Source organism: Rhopilema esculentum, chromosome 16 (assembly GCF_057945365.1).
Source record: "Rhopilema esculentum isolate cy_ngs chromosome 16, ASM5794536v1, whole genome shotgun sequence".
Lineage (NCBI taxonomy): Eukaryota > Metazoa > Cnidaria > Scyphozoa > Rhizostomeae > Rhizostomatidae > Rhopilema > Rhopilema esculentum.
In genome coordinates this window covers 8,183,125-8,201,110 of record NC_142830.1, presented here as the reverse complement: position 1 = coordinate 8,201,110, position 17,986 = coordinate 8,183,125, and the positions used below count along the sequence as shown (strand labels likewise).

The following is a 17,986-nucleotide window of genomic DNA, read 5'->3' as shown; positions in this document are numbered from 1 at the left end:
GATTATGATACTAACCAGAAAGAAGCCTTCGTACCTGGAATTTTCTGTTTAAAGTTGATGTCAGTAGGATGCTGCTTCGACAAAGCAACAGTGCGTCTGACTAGGATCAGCTCTCACACGAATAAATAAACACGATTTTGCATGTCTAAGAGAGAAACAGTGCAGCGAATTAAAAATCGTCGTAGGAAAGGATCTCTTTTAATTTCCTGCTAATGAGAGAATTTTCTCACAGTTTTGATTAGCCAGCTATCTCTCAATTCTAAATCTCATTTTAGAGAGGATCTTGTATACTTGAAAATCCACTTTTCCTTCTCTCTGATCTCTATCTACTCTTGCCTGATTGCAATATCTGAATTTCAAGTATAGAATGAAAAGATCTGCCAAATATGTGTAAGAGTAATGAAATTTAAATTGAGATATTCACGCTCATAGTGTAGCAAAATGTCAAGATTTTGCATCTTTTACCAAATTTGCACTTAATTCTGTTTAATTCTCGTAAGCAACAAAACACCCTTACTAAACCTACGCCGAATCAGATAAGCAAAACGCAAGGTTTTCGAATCTCGTAGGAAGCCTTCTGATAATTTTTTCATGTTCTTAAACCCTAAAAAGATCTGGAAATACGTATTGTGAATATCTTTAATAATCTTTCTTATTTACGGATTCAATGCTTCAAATATAAGCAAAGTCATTTTTACAATTACGAAAGCAGAATAAAGCCAGGATTTCTAGCTAGACAATCTGCTAAGCTAAGTAATTACCCCATATCAAAAGACACTGAAAAACCAATTGAAACATTCAATGAAAACTATCGCCAAACAGAGTATCACTTGAAGTGGCCCATTCTCCTTATTTATAAATTCTTCTTATGCCTATCGATGATGAATTAACGTTTAATCAGAACCGTTCTAACGATGATTTGAGCATAGGTTCCTCCAACAGATGGTTGCCAACGTAAAAATTCATCTTTAAGCCAACAGAAAGATTTGTGAAATATTTATGCTCATCTGCTTACAATTAACTCTTGATTGAAGATTGAGGTCTTTTGCGATTACAGAAAAACACGTCAAAACACGAAAATAAATACTCTCTTTACAATTCGCAATGTTCTTTAAGTCAAAGATGCGGATTTTTTATTTAAGCGCTTCCTTCTGTTGACCATAAACTTCCCTCTACTCTTCATTGGGATCTCATCTTATCTATCATTTTCATAAACTATAGAAGTAAAATAATGCATTGGAAAATTGTATTAAAAATGGCAAATATTTTACATTGGAAAAAAGCACTATACTGTACTTCCATTTGGACTAATTGCCTCACAACCGTGATTACAAACTACCGATTGAACTCCAGTGATCAATAAAGCTCAAAATTTACACAAATATTTTGATTTGGCGCTTTCAGATTTGCAAAAATATTATTTCATGCTCTTTCGATAATATGGGGCTAATAGAAAATTTTGATAATATGAGGCTAAAATGACGTCATTCTTTTTTGCGGTGCTTTTCCTCTTCTTAAATTCTCTCTGCGTCCCTGTATGAACATATAGGTGCAATATATGGAATATGCCATAAAAAATATAGCAAGCACATTGAGTTCAGGCAAATAGTTTCCTAAGAAGAAGCTCTTTCCTTCTCTGTTTAGCTGTTAAAGCTAGTTTGTTTGGCTATTTATCAGTGAGAATGCTATTGCTGTTATTCGAATACAAACAGCCCTTTCATGTATCGTGAATGTTATAGCGAATGCTACTTAGAACAGGAACATGTGATTTGCAAGAGAAAGATGTTTTTTCTCTCTAATAATTGCAGCCTATCTCAAGTGTAAAACTTACTTTGATAGAAGCGAAATGCTTACTGGTCGGCACGGCTGTCCTATGCTTACCAACGCTTTCTAGCATCTGCAAAAGTTCATCGTAGCGCCCAACCCCATTGGGATAAGCATTACTACTGACAAAATTATTACATTTAGCTAATTTAGCTAACTGTTTCGTAGAATTGTTCTTTTACTATTCAAAAATCACATATAACTAGTAGTTTCATAGAATCGTTAAAGTCTAACTCCTTGAAAACATTTCTTTCCTGTTATAATTGTTACCTATACGGTCACTTCTTAGGAGAGACGTTCATACTTGGCTAGCATCAATTACATTTTCAAGGGGCGTGTAATTATTAAAAGTCAAGAAAGAAATGTTTATGGATTGAGACATGAACATTTAAAATAGTTTCAATAGTTAATCGAACTTTTTGCTACATTCAAACTACACTTTGACAGAGATGGCTCAGTGCATTGCACGTTGTGTGGCAACTCAGATTTGCTAAACTGCTTGAATTGAATTCTGATAGAGATGTCAATCTTATCATCGTCATTGGCGACAATAACTTACCTAATCCAACTTATATGAAAAATGTGAAATTACTGGCATAAATCAAAATTCTCCTGCAACCAGCTGATTTATCCCTTTCTTTTACCTGCTACGGCGTGGTAACCCTACAAATCATAAGTCCATTGAAAACAATTATTTAGAGTTCTGCAAGTTTCTGTATCATAATTATTTCTAGTTTTGATAAAAAACAACAATCCAGTCTTTGATAAATCTATATTGACTTCATCATTAATTCCAAGACCACGACATTTTTATCATGATGGGCGTTTTAATAACAGGATAAGTTTTTCATCTTGATACGTGCGGCGCTATTCAAGCAACATAAAATGAAGTTTATAGGATCAATTAGCTTCTGAGTAGAATGTCTAACTTGACTATTCAAATATATCAAAAATTGCTTCAAGAACAATAATCTTTTAATGCAAAATGAAACTTGTTACTAAAAAGGTTTAAGTGCATATTTGTCATCATATCTTATTATAATATGTTTGCTTTTGTTGTTTATATTATAATATGTTTGTATTTCAATAAATTGGCTGATCAGATCGAATTTCATTTTCACACTTGCAAAAAAGCCACCGTTTCAAAAAAAACTGCTTGAGAAGTTGCTTGCACAAAGAGAGAAAAAAGATGAATTACTATACTAAATAATGAAATGGATAAAAAATTCTAAAAAAGACCTTTCCAAGAGTCTTGAAGGTCGTGGCCGAGAAAATTTGTTTTCCTCCACCCCAGTTATTTTGAGCTGGCGACGCCATTGGAGGTAGCACTCTATCAGTAAGATTACTAGGAAGTTTTCAAGGGCTTGTAGAATACCGTTAGGAAAATTCTCAATAGTCTGACCATAGAAAGTGCCTAAAACCTTTTTTATTTTTTCTGTTTCTGTACTATGGGTATGATTAAAGATATTTCATTAATGCTATTATACGCTTGGTTGCATATCTTTAAAGGCAGTCTCTGATAACTCAATTTATATAAGTCATCATAAACAAGACTTTCAATTTTGGCAGCTTTCTTTGGTAGCTTACTGGTGGCCCCTGCAAGTTAATGCTTTTCTTTCATAACTAATCATTGGTGTTCTTTGGCTTGTTTTGAAGATTCATCATTCAAAAAGGGAAATTAAGGTACACCCCCTTACTTTTTCTGTCTTCGCAACTTTCGGAAGATATTTCAGATTTATGACATTGTAATCAAGGCTCTCTAATTAAATCTTCTGTGCAATCCAAGAAATCTGGATGAATCGATTCGTTTGTTAAAATTAAAGAGATGATCGAGCAAAAATGTCCAAACTGTTAAAACTTGTATGATCTACCCTGACATTAATGACTTTGCCATGTGCCCAGTTTCTAGGTGCTTTCTGCTTTTAATGGATATTTTTTATCCAAGGATTATTTAATATACACTGGCTAGCCAATTTTCTATCCTTCTAATTCATCGAAACAAGATATTTCCCACTAATTCCATTTTTTATAATTGTCCTATCAGCTAAAGTGTTCAAACTATTTGTTTTTCAGAAAAACCTCGATTTTCAATATTCACCTAAGCTCCAAATGTCCCAAATGCCCCAAATTCAAAGAGAGACGTCAAGATGTACAATGTTAAGGCATAGAAAAAGTTTCCAATGTAGCTTATATTTCTTATCACGTGTAAATGCCCGTTTAAATCTAAGCAACTGCTAGTTGTATCAGTGCTTAAATTGCTCCAGTATTCAAGTAACTTTGAACTTTCCTTCTGTTAAAAGAAACTAGCATTTTGAAAACATCTTTTCGTTGAAAAAAGGTTTTCTTCATGGGGCGATATTATCTTAACTGATAGTGTTTTGGTTGTTGTATAATCGCCTCCAGATCTTCAATTCAATTATTCCTTGTCCTTCTTAGACCCCGTTCACACTGCTCCGTATTCATTATGAAAACGGATAAAAAAGTATCCGTTTGTGCATTGCGTTCACACTGCTCCACCTTGAAAACGGAGACTTTTGAAAACGCACTTTGAAAACGGAGACTTTTGAAAACGCAAAAACGCAGTGTGAATACCGAAAACGGATATTTTTGAAAACGCTAACAACAACAACAATACAGGAAGATTCTTAGACCGCGCCAATTTGAACAGCTTATCTTAACATGGCTGATTCACTCGAAGTTAGTACACTACTCGGAGTAAAATTAGTGGCAGTGAGCTGTTTAAATGGTTTATTAGCAGTGGCAAGTGCTGTAAACCAGCTCGTGGCGTTTTGCTTTTTATCCAGAGCGGAGCAATGTGAACGCTTCATCGTTTTCATACCGTTTTCAAATGTATCCGGAGCAGTGTGAACAGGTAAAACGGATCGATATGAAAACGGATGAAATGGATACGGAGCAATGTGAACATAGCCTTAGTTTAATTCCTGTGTTGATCTAGAAAACAACTCTTTCATTTGTTTCTATTAATATGCCCGAAAACTTTTCATAGCGGATTTATGATTCAATTTTCTTTATTTTGATTAGAGGTTTCATGTACAGCTTGGCACTAATGAAATAACTGAAATAACGATGTTTTTTAAAAACAGTTTCTGCCCTAATCGTCTTAGTATTTGGAATAATCTTAAATCCGTCAATCACCCTCTTTGTCAATTTTCATATCCAGCCAGTTAAGCTTAATATGAGCCAAGAAAAAGGAGATCTTCAGCATTCACGTTCCTGATGGGTATAGATATCTCAACCACCTGAGATTTGGTCTAATTAATTTGAAAGAACATAAATTTAGACATAATTTTAATGATAGTGCCGACCCGATGTGCCTGTTTAATGATGGTGCAGAAGACACTCCATTTCTTGTTGCTTTGCCATGAACACTCAACACACAAAGGTCCGTTCCTTGACAAAGTATCATAGATATCCATGTTTTACGATTTAAATATTTACAGTTTCAATGAGAATGGCTTATATCACTACTTCTTTGCGGCGATGTCCGGTTTAGTGATACTTCAAGTAAGCATATACTGCTAGAAACCAGAAAAAATTACTGCTACAAATCGACTTGCTTAATCAATCGTATGATCATTGTTTTATTTTTCTTTTAAAGAGCTGTTAAAGAACACAGTTCTAGTTGCCTTGGTGCTTCATGACTGATTCATTTGAAAAGGGGCTTTTCGAGCTTCTAATAATTAAACAGCGATCACGAAGTTGAGGTCTCGTTACTGATGATAAGGTCAACTTGAGCTCCAGTGCCCCCCAGTTTATAAAGTTTGACATTTGATAAAATCATTGAGTCATACCATTCTTTTACGGTCGTACATACTGGAAACCAGTTGCCTCCACGACTATTTTTGACTTTTTTCCGTTATCGGCAGGGACTGCGCATAAGGTTTAAAGGAGTCGAATTAAAACCAACATGTTCTTTGTGAAATGTTTTGGGACCACGTTCTTCATTATCAAACGTTAACATGGGCCTCAAGTAAAAGGTAATCCGTCTTAGAAGTCAATATAAAAAATTTCTTACAATTTTATTCCAAGAGGATGAATATGAAATCGCCATTTTTAGTTTAGACCTGTGACAACTAGTAATTTGAAGGTGTTCAAAAATTCAAACAAATGTTTTGATCTTTAAAGAATTTATATATACTCTTGATTTCGCAAAAGAAGAGAGGGATGCTTTTCGCAGTTTAAATCATATATCAAGCGATGCAAGATTACCGTATCGCTTTGTGAAAAACCTACCGATAAATGAAAATATGGCAGCCTTTCCACTAGAGTGGGTTAAAACATATCCGGGTAAAAAGTTATCCGTTTCTGCGTCGCGTTCCCACTAACCCACTTGAAAAACGGATAAGTTTGAAAACGGGTCTCAAAGTGGGTCAGTTTTTACCCGGGTATCTTTTGACCCACCTGCGAGTTAATGGAAACGCCGAAACCCGGATAACTTCTGACCCACTTGCAACAACAGCAACGTTTAAAAATTGAGATGGCGCCAAAAATCAAAAAACAAAATTCTGGATTTCAATGTTGCTTCCATTGGCTTACAACGGTAGAAATTGAAGGATTATTGATGCAAATACTGATTTCTCTTAAAACTTTTCACCCTGGATACTTTTTAACCCGGCTTAGTGGGAACGTTCAAAAACAGATTAAACAAGGGTCGAAGAAAAATGGCGTTTCCATTGACTCACTTTAAAAACGGATAATTTTAAACCCGGATATGTTTTAACCCAGGCTAGCGGAAAGGCTGCCTATGATACTATGATACCAAGATAACATAACAGAACGATAGCTTTTTATGTTATCTCGATTATACCCATTGAGCTCCGAGAGTTCGTCGTAGGAAATGTAAAAGAAGCCAAATATAATTAAACTTTATATTTTGGTTGCTCTTAAACTTGGAATAAATAATGACTGCCATGTGAACTATAATGGGGGTATGTTTCAGATTGGCTGCGCAAGTTCCATTGATCATCGTTCGATCTAGCAGTTTCAGAACCTATCTATATAAAAACGAATAGGCCGCTATTTTGTAGACAGGAGGAGTTCATTTTCACCCTTGGACTCCATCGATTTTTTCTATAGGCAAACGCACTGATTGCAGCTATCCATGAGCTCGCGTTCCTGATTGGTCTATTTCAATTTACAGCTGGCTTTATACATTTCAAAGCTTAAAATTTTCACGAAAGTGCCGAAGAAAACCTTTAAAAGTTTTGCTAAGCCAAGCCAATTTTAAATGATTACATAATTTTTTTTCGTTCTAGCAAGGGTACTATATCAAAGAATCTTTTGAAGAAGTAACTTGTCTCTATACCAATAGCTCTTCTTCCATTACGATTGCCCTTTCCCATGACAACAACTTTTTTGATCTTGGGAGATTTTACAAGGAATATCTCCGTTAAGAAATTTTGCGATGCAGTTATATTGAAAGTTATCTGTTATTTTAGGCAGAAAAGTATTGACCATTTCTCTATGTGCCCAATAGCTAGAAAGTTAAGAGCGGGCAAAAGTTGTCCATTACTGTTTTGGGACACTAATGGTATAGTATCTTATGATTTATGGTCAGTTTTCGCATGTCTTTAGCTGACAAAGCTTTCATTCACATGGAAAAGTGTGTGGGCACGAGGTTCTCTTTACCTACTGATGTGATTCCAGCACGAATTAACAGAAGAATGATAAAGAGTCACAGGAGAGCTTTCAATTTGTAAGAAACACAGGGGAATTGTTGAAATGCTCGCTCTGTTTTGGCCAGCTTGAAATTCTTTATTTGACGTCACATTTGGGCCTGTTCTTGTATGCAAGCTTCACTCTATCATTGCCAAGCCCTTTTCTGGTCATAAACTATAAGTTGATTGAATTAGCTTCGAAATTACTCTTAAGCAAAATGACGAAGCTATTATTTTGTAGCTGTAAGTTTAATATGAAAAGTTTATCAATTCACTAAGGACGCAATAGCTAAATGGTATAATAGCATTATTTAAGCTATTAAATTAGAAATGACCTTCATGAACACTAAGAATTTAATACTGTTGTCTCGTGTCTGAAAGTGTAGAATGTGCTGCAGAGCTCTTCTAGCACTATTAAACAATTTCAAGTTGATTCTTCGTATTAAATATTTCCGCTTCTATCTCAGATTAGCTATTTTCTGCTCGAAGAAGCATTGAATTTTGTTGGGTCCTTTTGCATTACAATATAAATATCTCATTTAAGCTTTCTGTCATTTTTGTTTTCACGTTTGTACAGTTTTACAAATTAAGCTTATCCTTCATAGCATTGTGCATGTAATATAAGGAAAATTTAACTTTGAAAACTTCCTTTCATTGAAAATGTTTTGGAGAATAATCTAGCCAGGGTTACAATTTTTTGGTGTAAAAGTTGATTCAAAAACCCAGCCATGCTGTGTGCACATTTGTTGATGATGGGAAAGTTTTAGGTTTAAAAGAGTAGGCCTGGGAAAGCCTGGGAAAGCCTGGGAAAAACTGCATGAAACTCTTTATTCGCGATCCAGCAGGTAAAAATGCGTGGTAACCGAATGCCGATGATTCCAAGGATTGTTTTTTTGGCGAAAAACAAACTATTTTGTGCTTGCTCAGCCAAACAAATAGTATGCAAACAACAATTTTTACATCCAATAAATATAGTCTACAAAATTGAAACAATAATAAAAAAAATATCAAGAGCCAAATATCTCATTTTTTGGAAAGAGAAAAACAACTTCCAGAAACAGTTTTACGAAATTTAGATAATGTAAAAAATTGGCCGGTCTTTTATATGGGAAAACATAATATAAAACTAGATCACAGATTCCAGTAAACTGACGATTAACATTTGCCAGATGAACTGTTAGCACTTAAAAATTGAGAGGATGGCTCTTCTAACGCAATATAAAAGAATTACCATGCTTGATAATAGCTTAGTAATAGGGCAAAACCAACTACAGCATTGCACATTGATGAAATATCCTATCATTGATGTTATCAGTGACGATCTTTTTAAATATTCACCTTGAAGATCTAGGAAAGCTGGCTTCAAGATCTTGAGGAGTAGGTCCAAATCATAGAGCAGAAGACCAACAACAAATTTGCAGTTTCAAGCTGGTTTCAAATCTAACTCCAAGCATTGCAGTTTGATGCTCTCACCACTATTGAAATTGCAAATGTACAGAAAACAAGTTTTTTTCAAATTAGCAATTGTCAATATTGGCTGACATTAGCACTTTAAATTACCATATGATTGCATGGACCAAATAATCTGATAGGCCTGTGTGGGTAGAGAATTTTCTTCTGTCGGTTTAACAGCGTAACAAACGTCTTAGCCGATGGAATCTAACTTGCATTGGAAGCTTTTATAGAAAACTTATAAGCTGAAACACATGCTATTCTTAGAACATCTAATACTTTTTTAGATAACCAACGTGGTAAAAACTTAACTGGCTTTATTCTGTATCTGCAGATGAGAAACGATAAAGATGTCAGATAAATACTTAAATGGGATCAAGTCATTGGATTTGAAATCAGTTTTTTTCAAGTCTTGTCATTAGGTATTCAAAAATATGTCATTAGGTATCAATTTTGCTTTTTTTAGTCTTTGGTTTATAAAGAAAGACGATCAACTACTAAGGGCAACAGTTTTATAGCTGGATTTAGTCACTTCTGTTTGTTTGCGGTTGATTCAGAAATCATGTGCCATATTTAATCATTTTGACATTTTTATCAGCTTTAATTATACCAAAATTATTATGCCATTATCTCACTTTCATTTATAGAGACCACCCATGTCATTGTTAACATTTCTTGTCTTTCGTATTTTTTAATAAAAAAAAGATAGCATTTCAGAAACGAAATTTGATCAGCAAATGAATCTTAATTCTAGTTCTCTAGTGCTTGTATGCATCAAGCAATGGACAGTTTTACGGATAAAGGACTGGAAAATCTTCTCAGCATTTGTCTTATAAATGCGGAAAAAATGGCTTTTAACTAAATCATCATCTAGTGATTCATATTTGTCACATGGATTCATCACTGACAATGTGTTTATTCACTAAGTGGGGCTCAAGAAATCAGTAAACAAATTCAAAGCAAATATTGGTATATACAAAACTAAGCAACTTTCCTTACTGGTTATTTCAACTTAGCTGTTTAACAGAACTCCAATGAATTAAAAGTTCTTTTCCTCGCCTATAATTTCTATATCGAAAATAAGAAGTTCCTTTTTAAGATCGCACAGTTCATCAATTTCCTAAAATAATTTAAGTAGTAAATTCTCTTTATGGATAGCAACTTATATTCTTGGAGGCTAAAGAATTTACATTGCCTTTTCTGAAACGTTGATAAGTCACGCCAGAATTTGACATGTTCTTTTACCAGAATTGTAGTTCTCGGCATTCCGTTTGGTGACGTAAGCTCCCTTGTTGATTTCAAACGTTGAGAGAAAAGAGTTCAAAAGGTTAAGTGATCTTAAGTGGCCCTTACTTTATTGCAAACAGTATCCTATAATCTGATTGTAGGTTTGATATAAAAAGCATGTAGTTCTCTGCAAAAGGAATTTCGGCTTATATCTCAGTAACGTGGTTGCTGCTGTGATTATGACCAACTTCGAATGAGACACTCGGATAAGGAACAATGCATGTTAAGCCTTTAATCTAGTGCTCGATAAAAACAGCTAGATATGATATGATTATTAGACCCGTATTCAAGAGATCATTCAGTCATGCAATCATTTGGTGGTCTTGTGATCTTTGACGCAGCAGTTTGTTCCAAAAGGACAATAATATACAGAAGCATAATACTTCTTAAAAAAAGAATATTATAAATATTATTTGAACTTTATTCTATATTAAAACTGAACTTATATAGATAGCACCGCTGGTCGTGAGATTGAATCTTTCAACGGTCCTGTCACTCACCCACATTCCCCTTAGCATATTTCTTAAACCTTGTCCTGGAACTGATACATAAGCATATCTACAAACTCGCCAAACTGCGTATAGCGCCACCTATATGACCACTAAGTAACAAACCTGTAAAACCGACATTTACATTATGTAAAAATGTTACCTTGTGATACAAATAAGCGTGAACCGTCGAAGATGCAGCTAAGAATTTTTTTAAAAATAAAGACATTCTTATAGACATGAACTTTAAAAATTATCATTTTGTTTAACGCCATTTTAAATGGAAGATCATTTCCTTCTATTCCTCGTTCTTGCCTCAAGTTTTATTTATGGCATGGTTACTTCTTTCTTACATCCGGTAGATTCAAAGCATTGAGAGGGCTCGGTTCTTCTTTTTCCAACATCTTTCAACATTTTCAAGCGTTTTAACTCATTTCACGAAAGTTACGAAGCGAGGACACAGAAAGATTACAGACAATTACGTAGGCTTCACTTTTTTGCATTGCATCATAATACATTACCCAGTTGAATTTAATAAATAAAGACTGAATCTGTTTAGTTATATTTCTGATACATTCAAATCTAATTTGGTCATAAAAAAAAGCAAGACTTGACGAAGTACAACTTGCAGAGCATAACAATAGCACACTTAAAAGAAACAATATTTACATTTGCTTGCATTGACAAGGACGGATCATCAGCTGTTTTTATGCCTAGATAAGAAATCACCAGTTTGGAGCATTTACGTGATTTCCAAGTTTCGAAAATTCAAGATTTAGCCATTTTAGTCTCGCGAAGCTTTTGGAAACGCTGCGAAATAGCAAAAAATCCACACAAAAAATCATCAAGACGGATACAGCAGACAGAGGCTAATGAATCCGTTTAGAAAAATGACATCAAAGATGTCATCTAGTTTCTTAAAAGCCGAATGGATTAATCACAGAGCAACACCAGTGAATTGCTATACTTATGTCATGTTTACATGTTCTGTAGCTAATATTGATATTTTAAGGCATATCTGGGGGAATAAGAATCAAAGAATCAAGTTGGGAAGGACTCATTATTGTAGACACCTGAATGAAACGACATTACAACCATCTGAAAAACATTGGAACTTCCTGTTAAGAACTAACTAGATTATCAAAATCTGTTGCTTAGCTGATATTTTTTACATGTTATTTACTTAAAAATGCAGACAGGTAAAAACAAAGGCAATAATACTGTGGGGGGGGGGTGGCCTGCTCCATTTCATTCGGTCCGTCATAGTGTCTGCAAAATATTTGACATCTCTGATTCATATACTTAAATTTATCACTAACGTAATACCTACTTTATAAATAACTGGACTACGAATTACTAATCCATCTATTTATTTTTGCAACATCTGATTTTGTCAACCTTAAAATTACAGTTGCAGTGTACTGACCATTTCTATCTCTGTAGCTAGCTGTTGCGGAGAGAATGCCAATTACTGAATTTCTTTGCTCTTCACTGTTATCAAACACAGCAGTCCCAGAATCCCCACTTGAGCTTGGGCAGTATTTTGCAAGAATCTGAAAATAGTTCTTGCTACGTTTGTTGTTAACTGGGCAGTGAGTAAATCTATATAATGATCTAGATTTTCTTCCGCGATCTCTTTCGAAAACATGAAATTTCAATGATCTGATGAATCCTTTGGATGCTTTAACAGGCAAATATGGTCGTTTGTGACGACGTACTAATTTCAGTACAGCATAGTCATAAGTGAATCTGCTTGCAGTGTTCGGACGAATTTCTTCCGGGACATATATCTTTTTCACTCGGATTTTGTGCTGTTTCCCATTTCGTCGTAGCAAGCCTTAAAAACAAACAAAATATAAATAAAAAGTTGTGATAAAAAACCGTTTCTAATCAAAGTAGGGCAGACATAGTGAATTTTCAGATAGGTACCATGTTTTGCTTGATGTCATACTGTCAAGAAGGTGTTCCCTGACCCTAGCCAACCCGTGACTCGTTGATACAGTCAAAGTCCTTGACATGTATGACACGAGGCTGATTGGGTTGCCCTATCCGGATTCACTAGTTGGACTAAAAAATGCTGCAAGAGAACAGGAAAATGCGCTATTAGATATTGCACGCTTGATTATTATGTTTCATTGGAGCACTCGCACTATGTTGACGATTCATTTTAAATTATCTGTCTCGAATTAAACTCAAGGATACTGCATAAGATTCAAAATCCTTCCTATTCGTACAGTACCCACTCACAGTGATTATCCATTTTGCTATAGAGGTTAACAATATTTTTGTTTGTCCGATACAACTTTTTTCGCGGGCTCACATTTACCTGCCATCTTACTGAAACATGTGACCCTCTTTCTACCAATAAGCTAATCGCGATTGTCTTAATAACGGGCGTCCCTTTCAGACTCTTTTTACTGGCAACTTTGTTTTGGCCATGCACATCTGCCAAAGTTTGGTGTATTTTCACAAAAGAAACGTTCTCTTTTTTCAAACAGCATTCTTCAGAGCAGTGCGGTAACTTTTGAGTCTCTGACTATCAAAACCTAGTGCATTTTTGCATGAGTCATTAAGTCCTCGTGATATATTGAAATTGCGTTGCCCCTATTTAAGATTCTCGGCGAAACAGTAGGTTTCCTTAATTTGTTTGTCTCTGTGAGACAGCCATCAAAATTCAGATTTTCACTTTCTATTGCTTTGCTTATCATTATGAGAGTAGTTAGTGCGCAAGAATAGAGTTGTGGCACAATCAAGAAGCCAGTGAAGAGGACCCGAGCAAGGTGCAAATGTGATTAGATGATTTTTTTTCTATCGTCGCTAGCGGGCAAACATATGATTCAAATCTGCCGTATTAGGAACAAATCTGGCGCCATTTTTTATCCCGAGTTCCCAATCCTTCCGTGAACAAATTAGTTAACGAGCCGAGCGGCGCATGCACCACGTCTGTCTCTTCTAGAGGCGCCGAAGTCACTACCGGGCAAGTGAGGCAAGCTTCAAGGTAAAGGCGATTTAAAAAGTGGTTTAATTTCTACAATATAAAATATTATACCTACTACTAATTCTTTCTTTACCCAAATTTTAATTTCGGTCTGCTCTAGGCATCTAAAAAATGGGCTAACTTCTGTGACATGAAAGACGGCTACATGTTTTTAGTAACGTCGTCTTAAAAATCGTAGGGAAATGGATAAAATGATAAAAAAACTGTGTTATTTTTTCTTTATAATCACGCAGGCTAACGTCGAAGAAACTTTAATTAGAAGGACATTTCCTCCATTTCTCTCCAATCACAAGGCAAGATGGCACCATCCCTCCTGTATCTATGGTCTCCTGAATCAGGCTGCATTTGTACCAGATTAGAGAACGGTAAAAAAGGATCTTTCTAGCTGGAACCACTGACAGCGCCAAATTTGGTCCGTGGAACTTTCCAAATGAATTTTTTTGTCAAAGGGGCGCTCAGACTTGTTCCAGTATCATACATTGGAAATGAGATAAAAATAGAAATAAAGGGATGGTTTGGAAATAAAAGCGATAGCAATAGAATTGCTGAAAAGTATCGTTGGAAGTTATGCAGAAAGATGTCACTTCGATGCTTTAATATCCGTCATGAAATGACCTTATACCAAACCGTCCATCGTGTCTCTTCAGAACGGCTCTAAATTGAACCATTCCAGGTGTATCAACAGCTTAAATAACAGATGGGTTAATACATGCCAAACAAGGAAAACTCTGCTCTTGATTTGGCTATTTTATCAATTACTTTTCCATGAATTGCAACATTTTCGCAGATTGACAAGTATCAATGAATTTTTTCTAGTTCCCAAATACAGTTAAGTTCAATACAACCCAAGATTTCGAGAACATTTGATTTGATTCTTTTTCCTATACTATGCCTTTTAATGGACGTTTCTGTTGTTTATTCGCGCATAGATGTTGCCTGTTATTTTAGAATATATTTCTAAGAAATTTGGCTACTTTAATTTTGAATTTTTGCAACTACGTCTAGATGAAGCTCAAGAGCTTCCAAGCTTCGAATTGACATTATTCCCATTTCAGCGTTTTTCAACTCCGCAAAATAATTTCTCATAAATAATTTGTGTAACGAGACGAGTGATGTGAATGTGAAAAACTTTCATTGGTTGAGGATTTGCACAGCCAGGATTTAAACGTTTACTATTTTCCGCTGAAAACATCAGATTGCCCACGTTTTGAGAAAAATACTTTGTATTTGACTTTAATCATTTTGGTGATCTTGTCAGTCTCTTGCGTATTTTGAAAGAGTGAGTTAACTAAATTTTAACAGTTACAAAAGAAGCAAAGATAGAAAGAGCTCCGAAACATTTCATTGAGTCTCCATAAGAAGCTTATGGTCAGAGCAATGCGTTTTAATATTATCTTCCTTGACATCAAAAGAGCATCAACTTTCATTAAACAACAAATTGTTTGTTGTTCCTCGCGAGTATTCACAAAACCATTGAAACTCCACAGACACCGCTGTTAAATCGAGAAGCTTCTGATTTCCTTCTTTTCACGGAAGAAGGGATTAACTGTATTTTGGCGTTGATAGAATGCACACGATATTCGTCTCCTTGTGTTCTAATCAAGAAACGGCAAGAATCCAATAGGACACAGTAGAGAGCTGAATTAAAACCCGCATGCCCAATCTTATTCTCAATCAACCATCCTAACAGCATTTCTCCGGCTAAACTGGAATCTAATCTCCTCAAGAGATCGTTCAAGCTGTTTCGATATCAGAATTCTGGCACAGTTTCATATGCACCGCACCATGACCGTTTTGAACATATTGCTACTTTCAAAGTCCAAATGTTGTATCTTGTAACATGGCATAAGGGGGTGGTAAAAATTTCTAGCAAATGGCCTCAACTAGATGTTAAGATTTAGCTATTTTTATTTGGCTGGATTCTGTAAGCTAAACACCAAGAGCTACGCAAAATAATAGAATTAACATGCCATAGTTGCTCCGCTGTGGCAAATAACTATGCTATAATAACGATTCTCGATTATTTAAAAACTTTTTCTTTTGCCTTTTTGTGGTAAGGATTCGTTATTATATTTTCTTAAAGTACTCCATGATTTTTGATGTTGTAATTCAAAATACCTTCAACTGATTAGAAAACTAATGCTGCATTTTTTAGGTCATAACAGCCTTTTTATTTGTGATGAATCAGGAGTTACAATACCAGATAAAAAAAAATTATAAACCTACCTATTTTAAGGGGACGCATCAAATGGCCAGTACGCAATTTTTTTCCGTCGTGGACGCAATGAGCTGCCGTCAGAACATGCATGGGTGATATAAGCGTTCCCACGCATCCAATATCTAGGGACACTATTGATGAATAAGGTGATCTGCTATTTACATAGTATGGAGGAACCTTTTCCTTGTGAACCGAGCGCCTTGATCGTTGGGGCTTTGGCTCTTTCTGTAAATCTATTGGCACTGGATCTCTGAAAATCCAGTTATTATAATCAGCATCAGAATCTAAAACAGTCTTTGAGTTGTTAGCATCATTCAACAAATTAATTCGCATTATGTGTGACCTACTTTCCATAGTAATAGTTGCAATTATAAGCAATGATGTCACGATACACCATGAATGTCTTCGTATGTGTTTTGCCATTGTAGTCAGTTGCTCTACTCAGAATCTGTATATCCCTATCATATGATCTGATCCCCTTTGTACAGAGTTGTGCCTTTTAATGTATACTGCCATTGGACAGATCCTAGAAATAGCAACATGTTGTATGGTCAAGTCGTCATGGTTTCTAGGTTTGCTAGCCTTCCTGTGAGCAGATGCTCAATGCAACCACATACTATGCCATTTGTAGAAATGATGCCCATAACAAAGCTAAATCACAGCCAGTTGAAACAAAGGTCATCGTAACATCTGAACACCGCCTGCATATTCAACCCCCGTGTCTGTATTGTGCGAGGCCTTGAAGATATCGGTAGAAATTGACCAAGTCAGGAAACACAACACCGGAGGTTGCACCCTAAGAAAAGGGTGATTACGACAAAATTCCATTCATTCCAGGTTTGTGAAGGGGGATAGGTACAGTTGAGATTTCGTATCGAATATGTTTGATTTGTCACTTTGTTTCGCTACCGAAACTATGCTTATAGTATGTGAAGAAACAGAGTCTTGACTCAAAATCTAAATTCTTCTGACTTGGGCTAGTACTGCGCTATAAACTGCCTTTTTGGACGCAAGCAGGTCAAGGAAAACTGCCTAAAATCCAAATTTAGTACATTTTCATTGAAACCTTTCTTCAAAGAGAACACATCCAAAGGTAAATAAAGAAGGATTATCCTTCAGAACTTTATTAAAAGTGGTGAAGCTTCATTTGACCTTGTATCAAATGAACAAATAGATATGAGCTGTTAAAAATAAAAAAATATTATCTAGCTCAAGTCAACTATGGAGGAGCGTATGAAGCCCAGCTTTGTGCATGTAGCAATTAATAAGAACATCTTCATTTCTGATCTGACCTCAACTAAAAAATATTGCTGTCTGTGAACTAATAAATTTTCTATAGAGCATTTCAATGCGGAAAATACATAGCAACAAAACAAAAAAGCTTCTCGTGATATTAGACTACAGAAAACTCTAGTTTCCAGTAGGAAATCGTCCATAAAACGCCTACTACTAAAACGATGGAAAGCAGGACGATTGTCTTTTGATATTAATCTTATTGTAAATGTAAGCCTGAAAAAGAAATGTCCAGCTAAGGCCTCAAAGAAAATCCGAGTTCCCATCCTTAATCTTTTGAAATTTTCTGCTTGCAGAGCAGTCATAGAAAGGCCACGTGCCATAGAACAAAGTTGCTCGGTGACTGCTCCCTACGGACTAAATCTATGAACATTGAAGTAATGAAAACAGAGCAAATTTGAAATTGAATGCTTTTCTACGGGATGCCCTCTTGACAAATAGCTATCATAACGCTGCGTTTTCAATGGTCAAATGCAGGGCATACTTCTGTGCGCGCATTTCCATTGAGTAGATTTATGCATAGCTAATCAAAGTATAACTAAAAGACACACCCTCATCAGTTTTGAAGGTTCTAATTCCCTTAAAAAATTCCTCAAGTCTTTCGTAATCCCCTTAAAATAATTTTCATTGCTCAGCAAAAACACCATGTTGTTTAATACAAGATTTTCGACCTTAAGGCGTGTTAACCATGAAGAAGAAAAAACAAAAAATTCATTGAAACATCATAGGGTATGTAAAGATACCATCC

At 35.4% G+C, this 17,986-nt stretch overlaps 1 protein-coding gene and 1 long non-coding RNA gene across 2 annotated transcripts in view; one reads left to right on the top strand and one right to left on the bottom strand.

Moving 5' to 3' along the window:
* LOC135682386 (uncharacterized) overlaps positions 1–11,072 on the top strand; it is a 28,025-nt gene extending 16,953 nt beyond the window's left edge. Inside the window, exon 3 of the long non-coding RNA XR_010515694.2 lies at positions 9,289–11,072. This is a non-coding gene — a long non-coding RNA (uncharacterized LOC135682386). The remainder of the gene's footprint in view (positions 1–9,288) is intronic.
* LOC135682385 (serine protease 23) lies at positions 10,934–16,671 on the bottom strand. Its single transcript, XM_065197259.2, has 2 exons — positions 15,954–16,671; positions 10,934–12,566 (listed from the first exon to the last, which is right to left on the bottom strand). The coding sequence occupies exons 1-2, from the start codon at positions 16,366–16,368 to the stop codon at positions 12,076–12,078; spliced, it is 906 nt and encodes a 301-aa protein (XP_065053331.2). The 5' UTR covers positions 16,369–16,671; the 3' UTR covers positions 10,934–12,075.
* Positions 16,672–17,986: the final 1,315 nt, after the last annotated feature.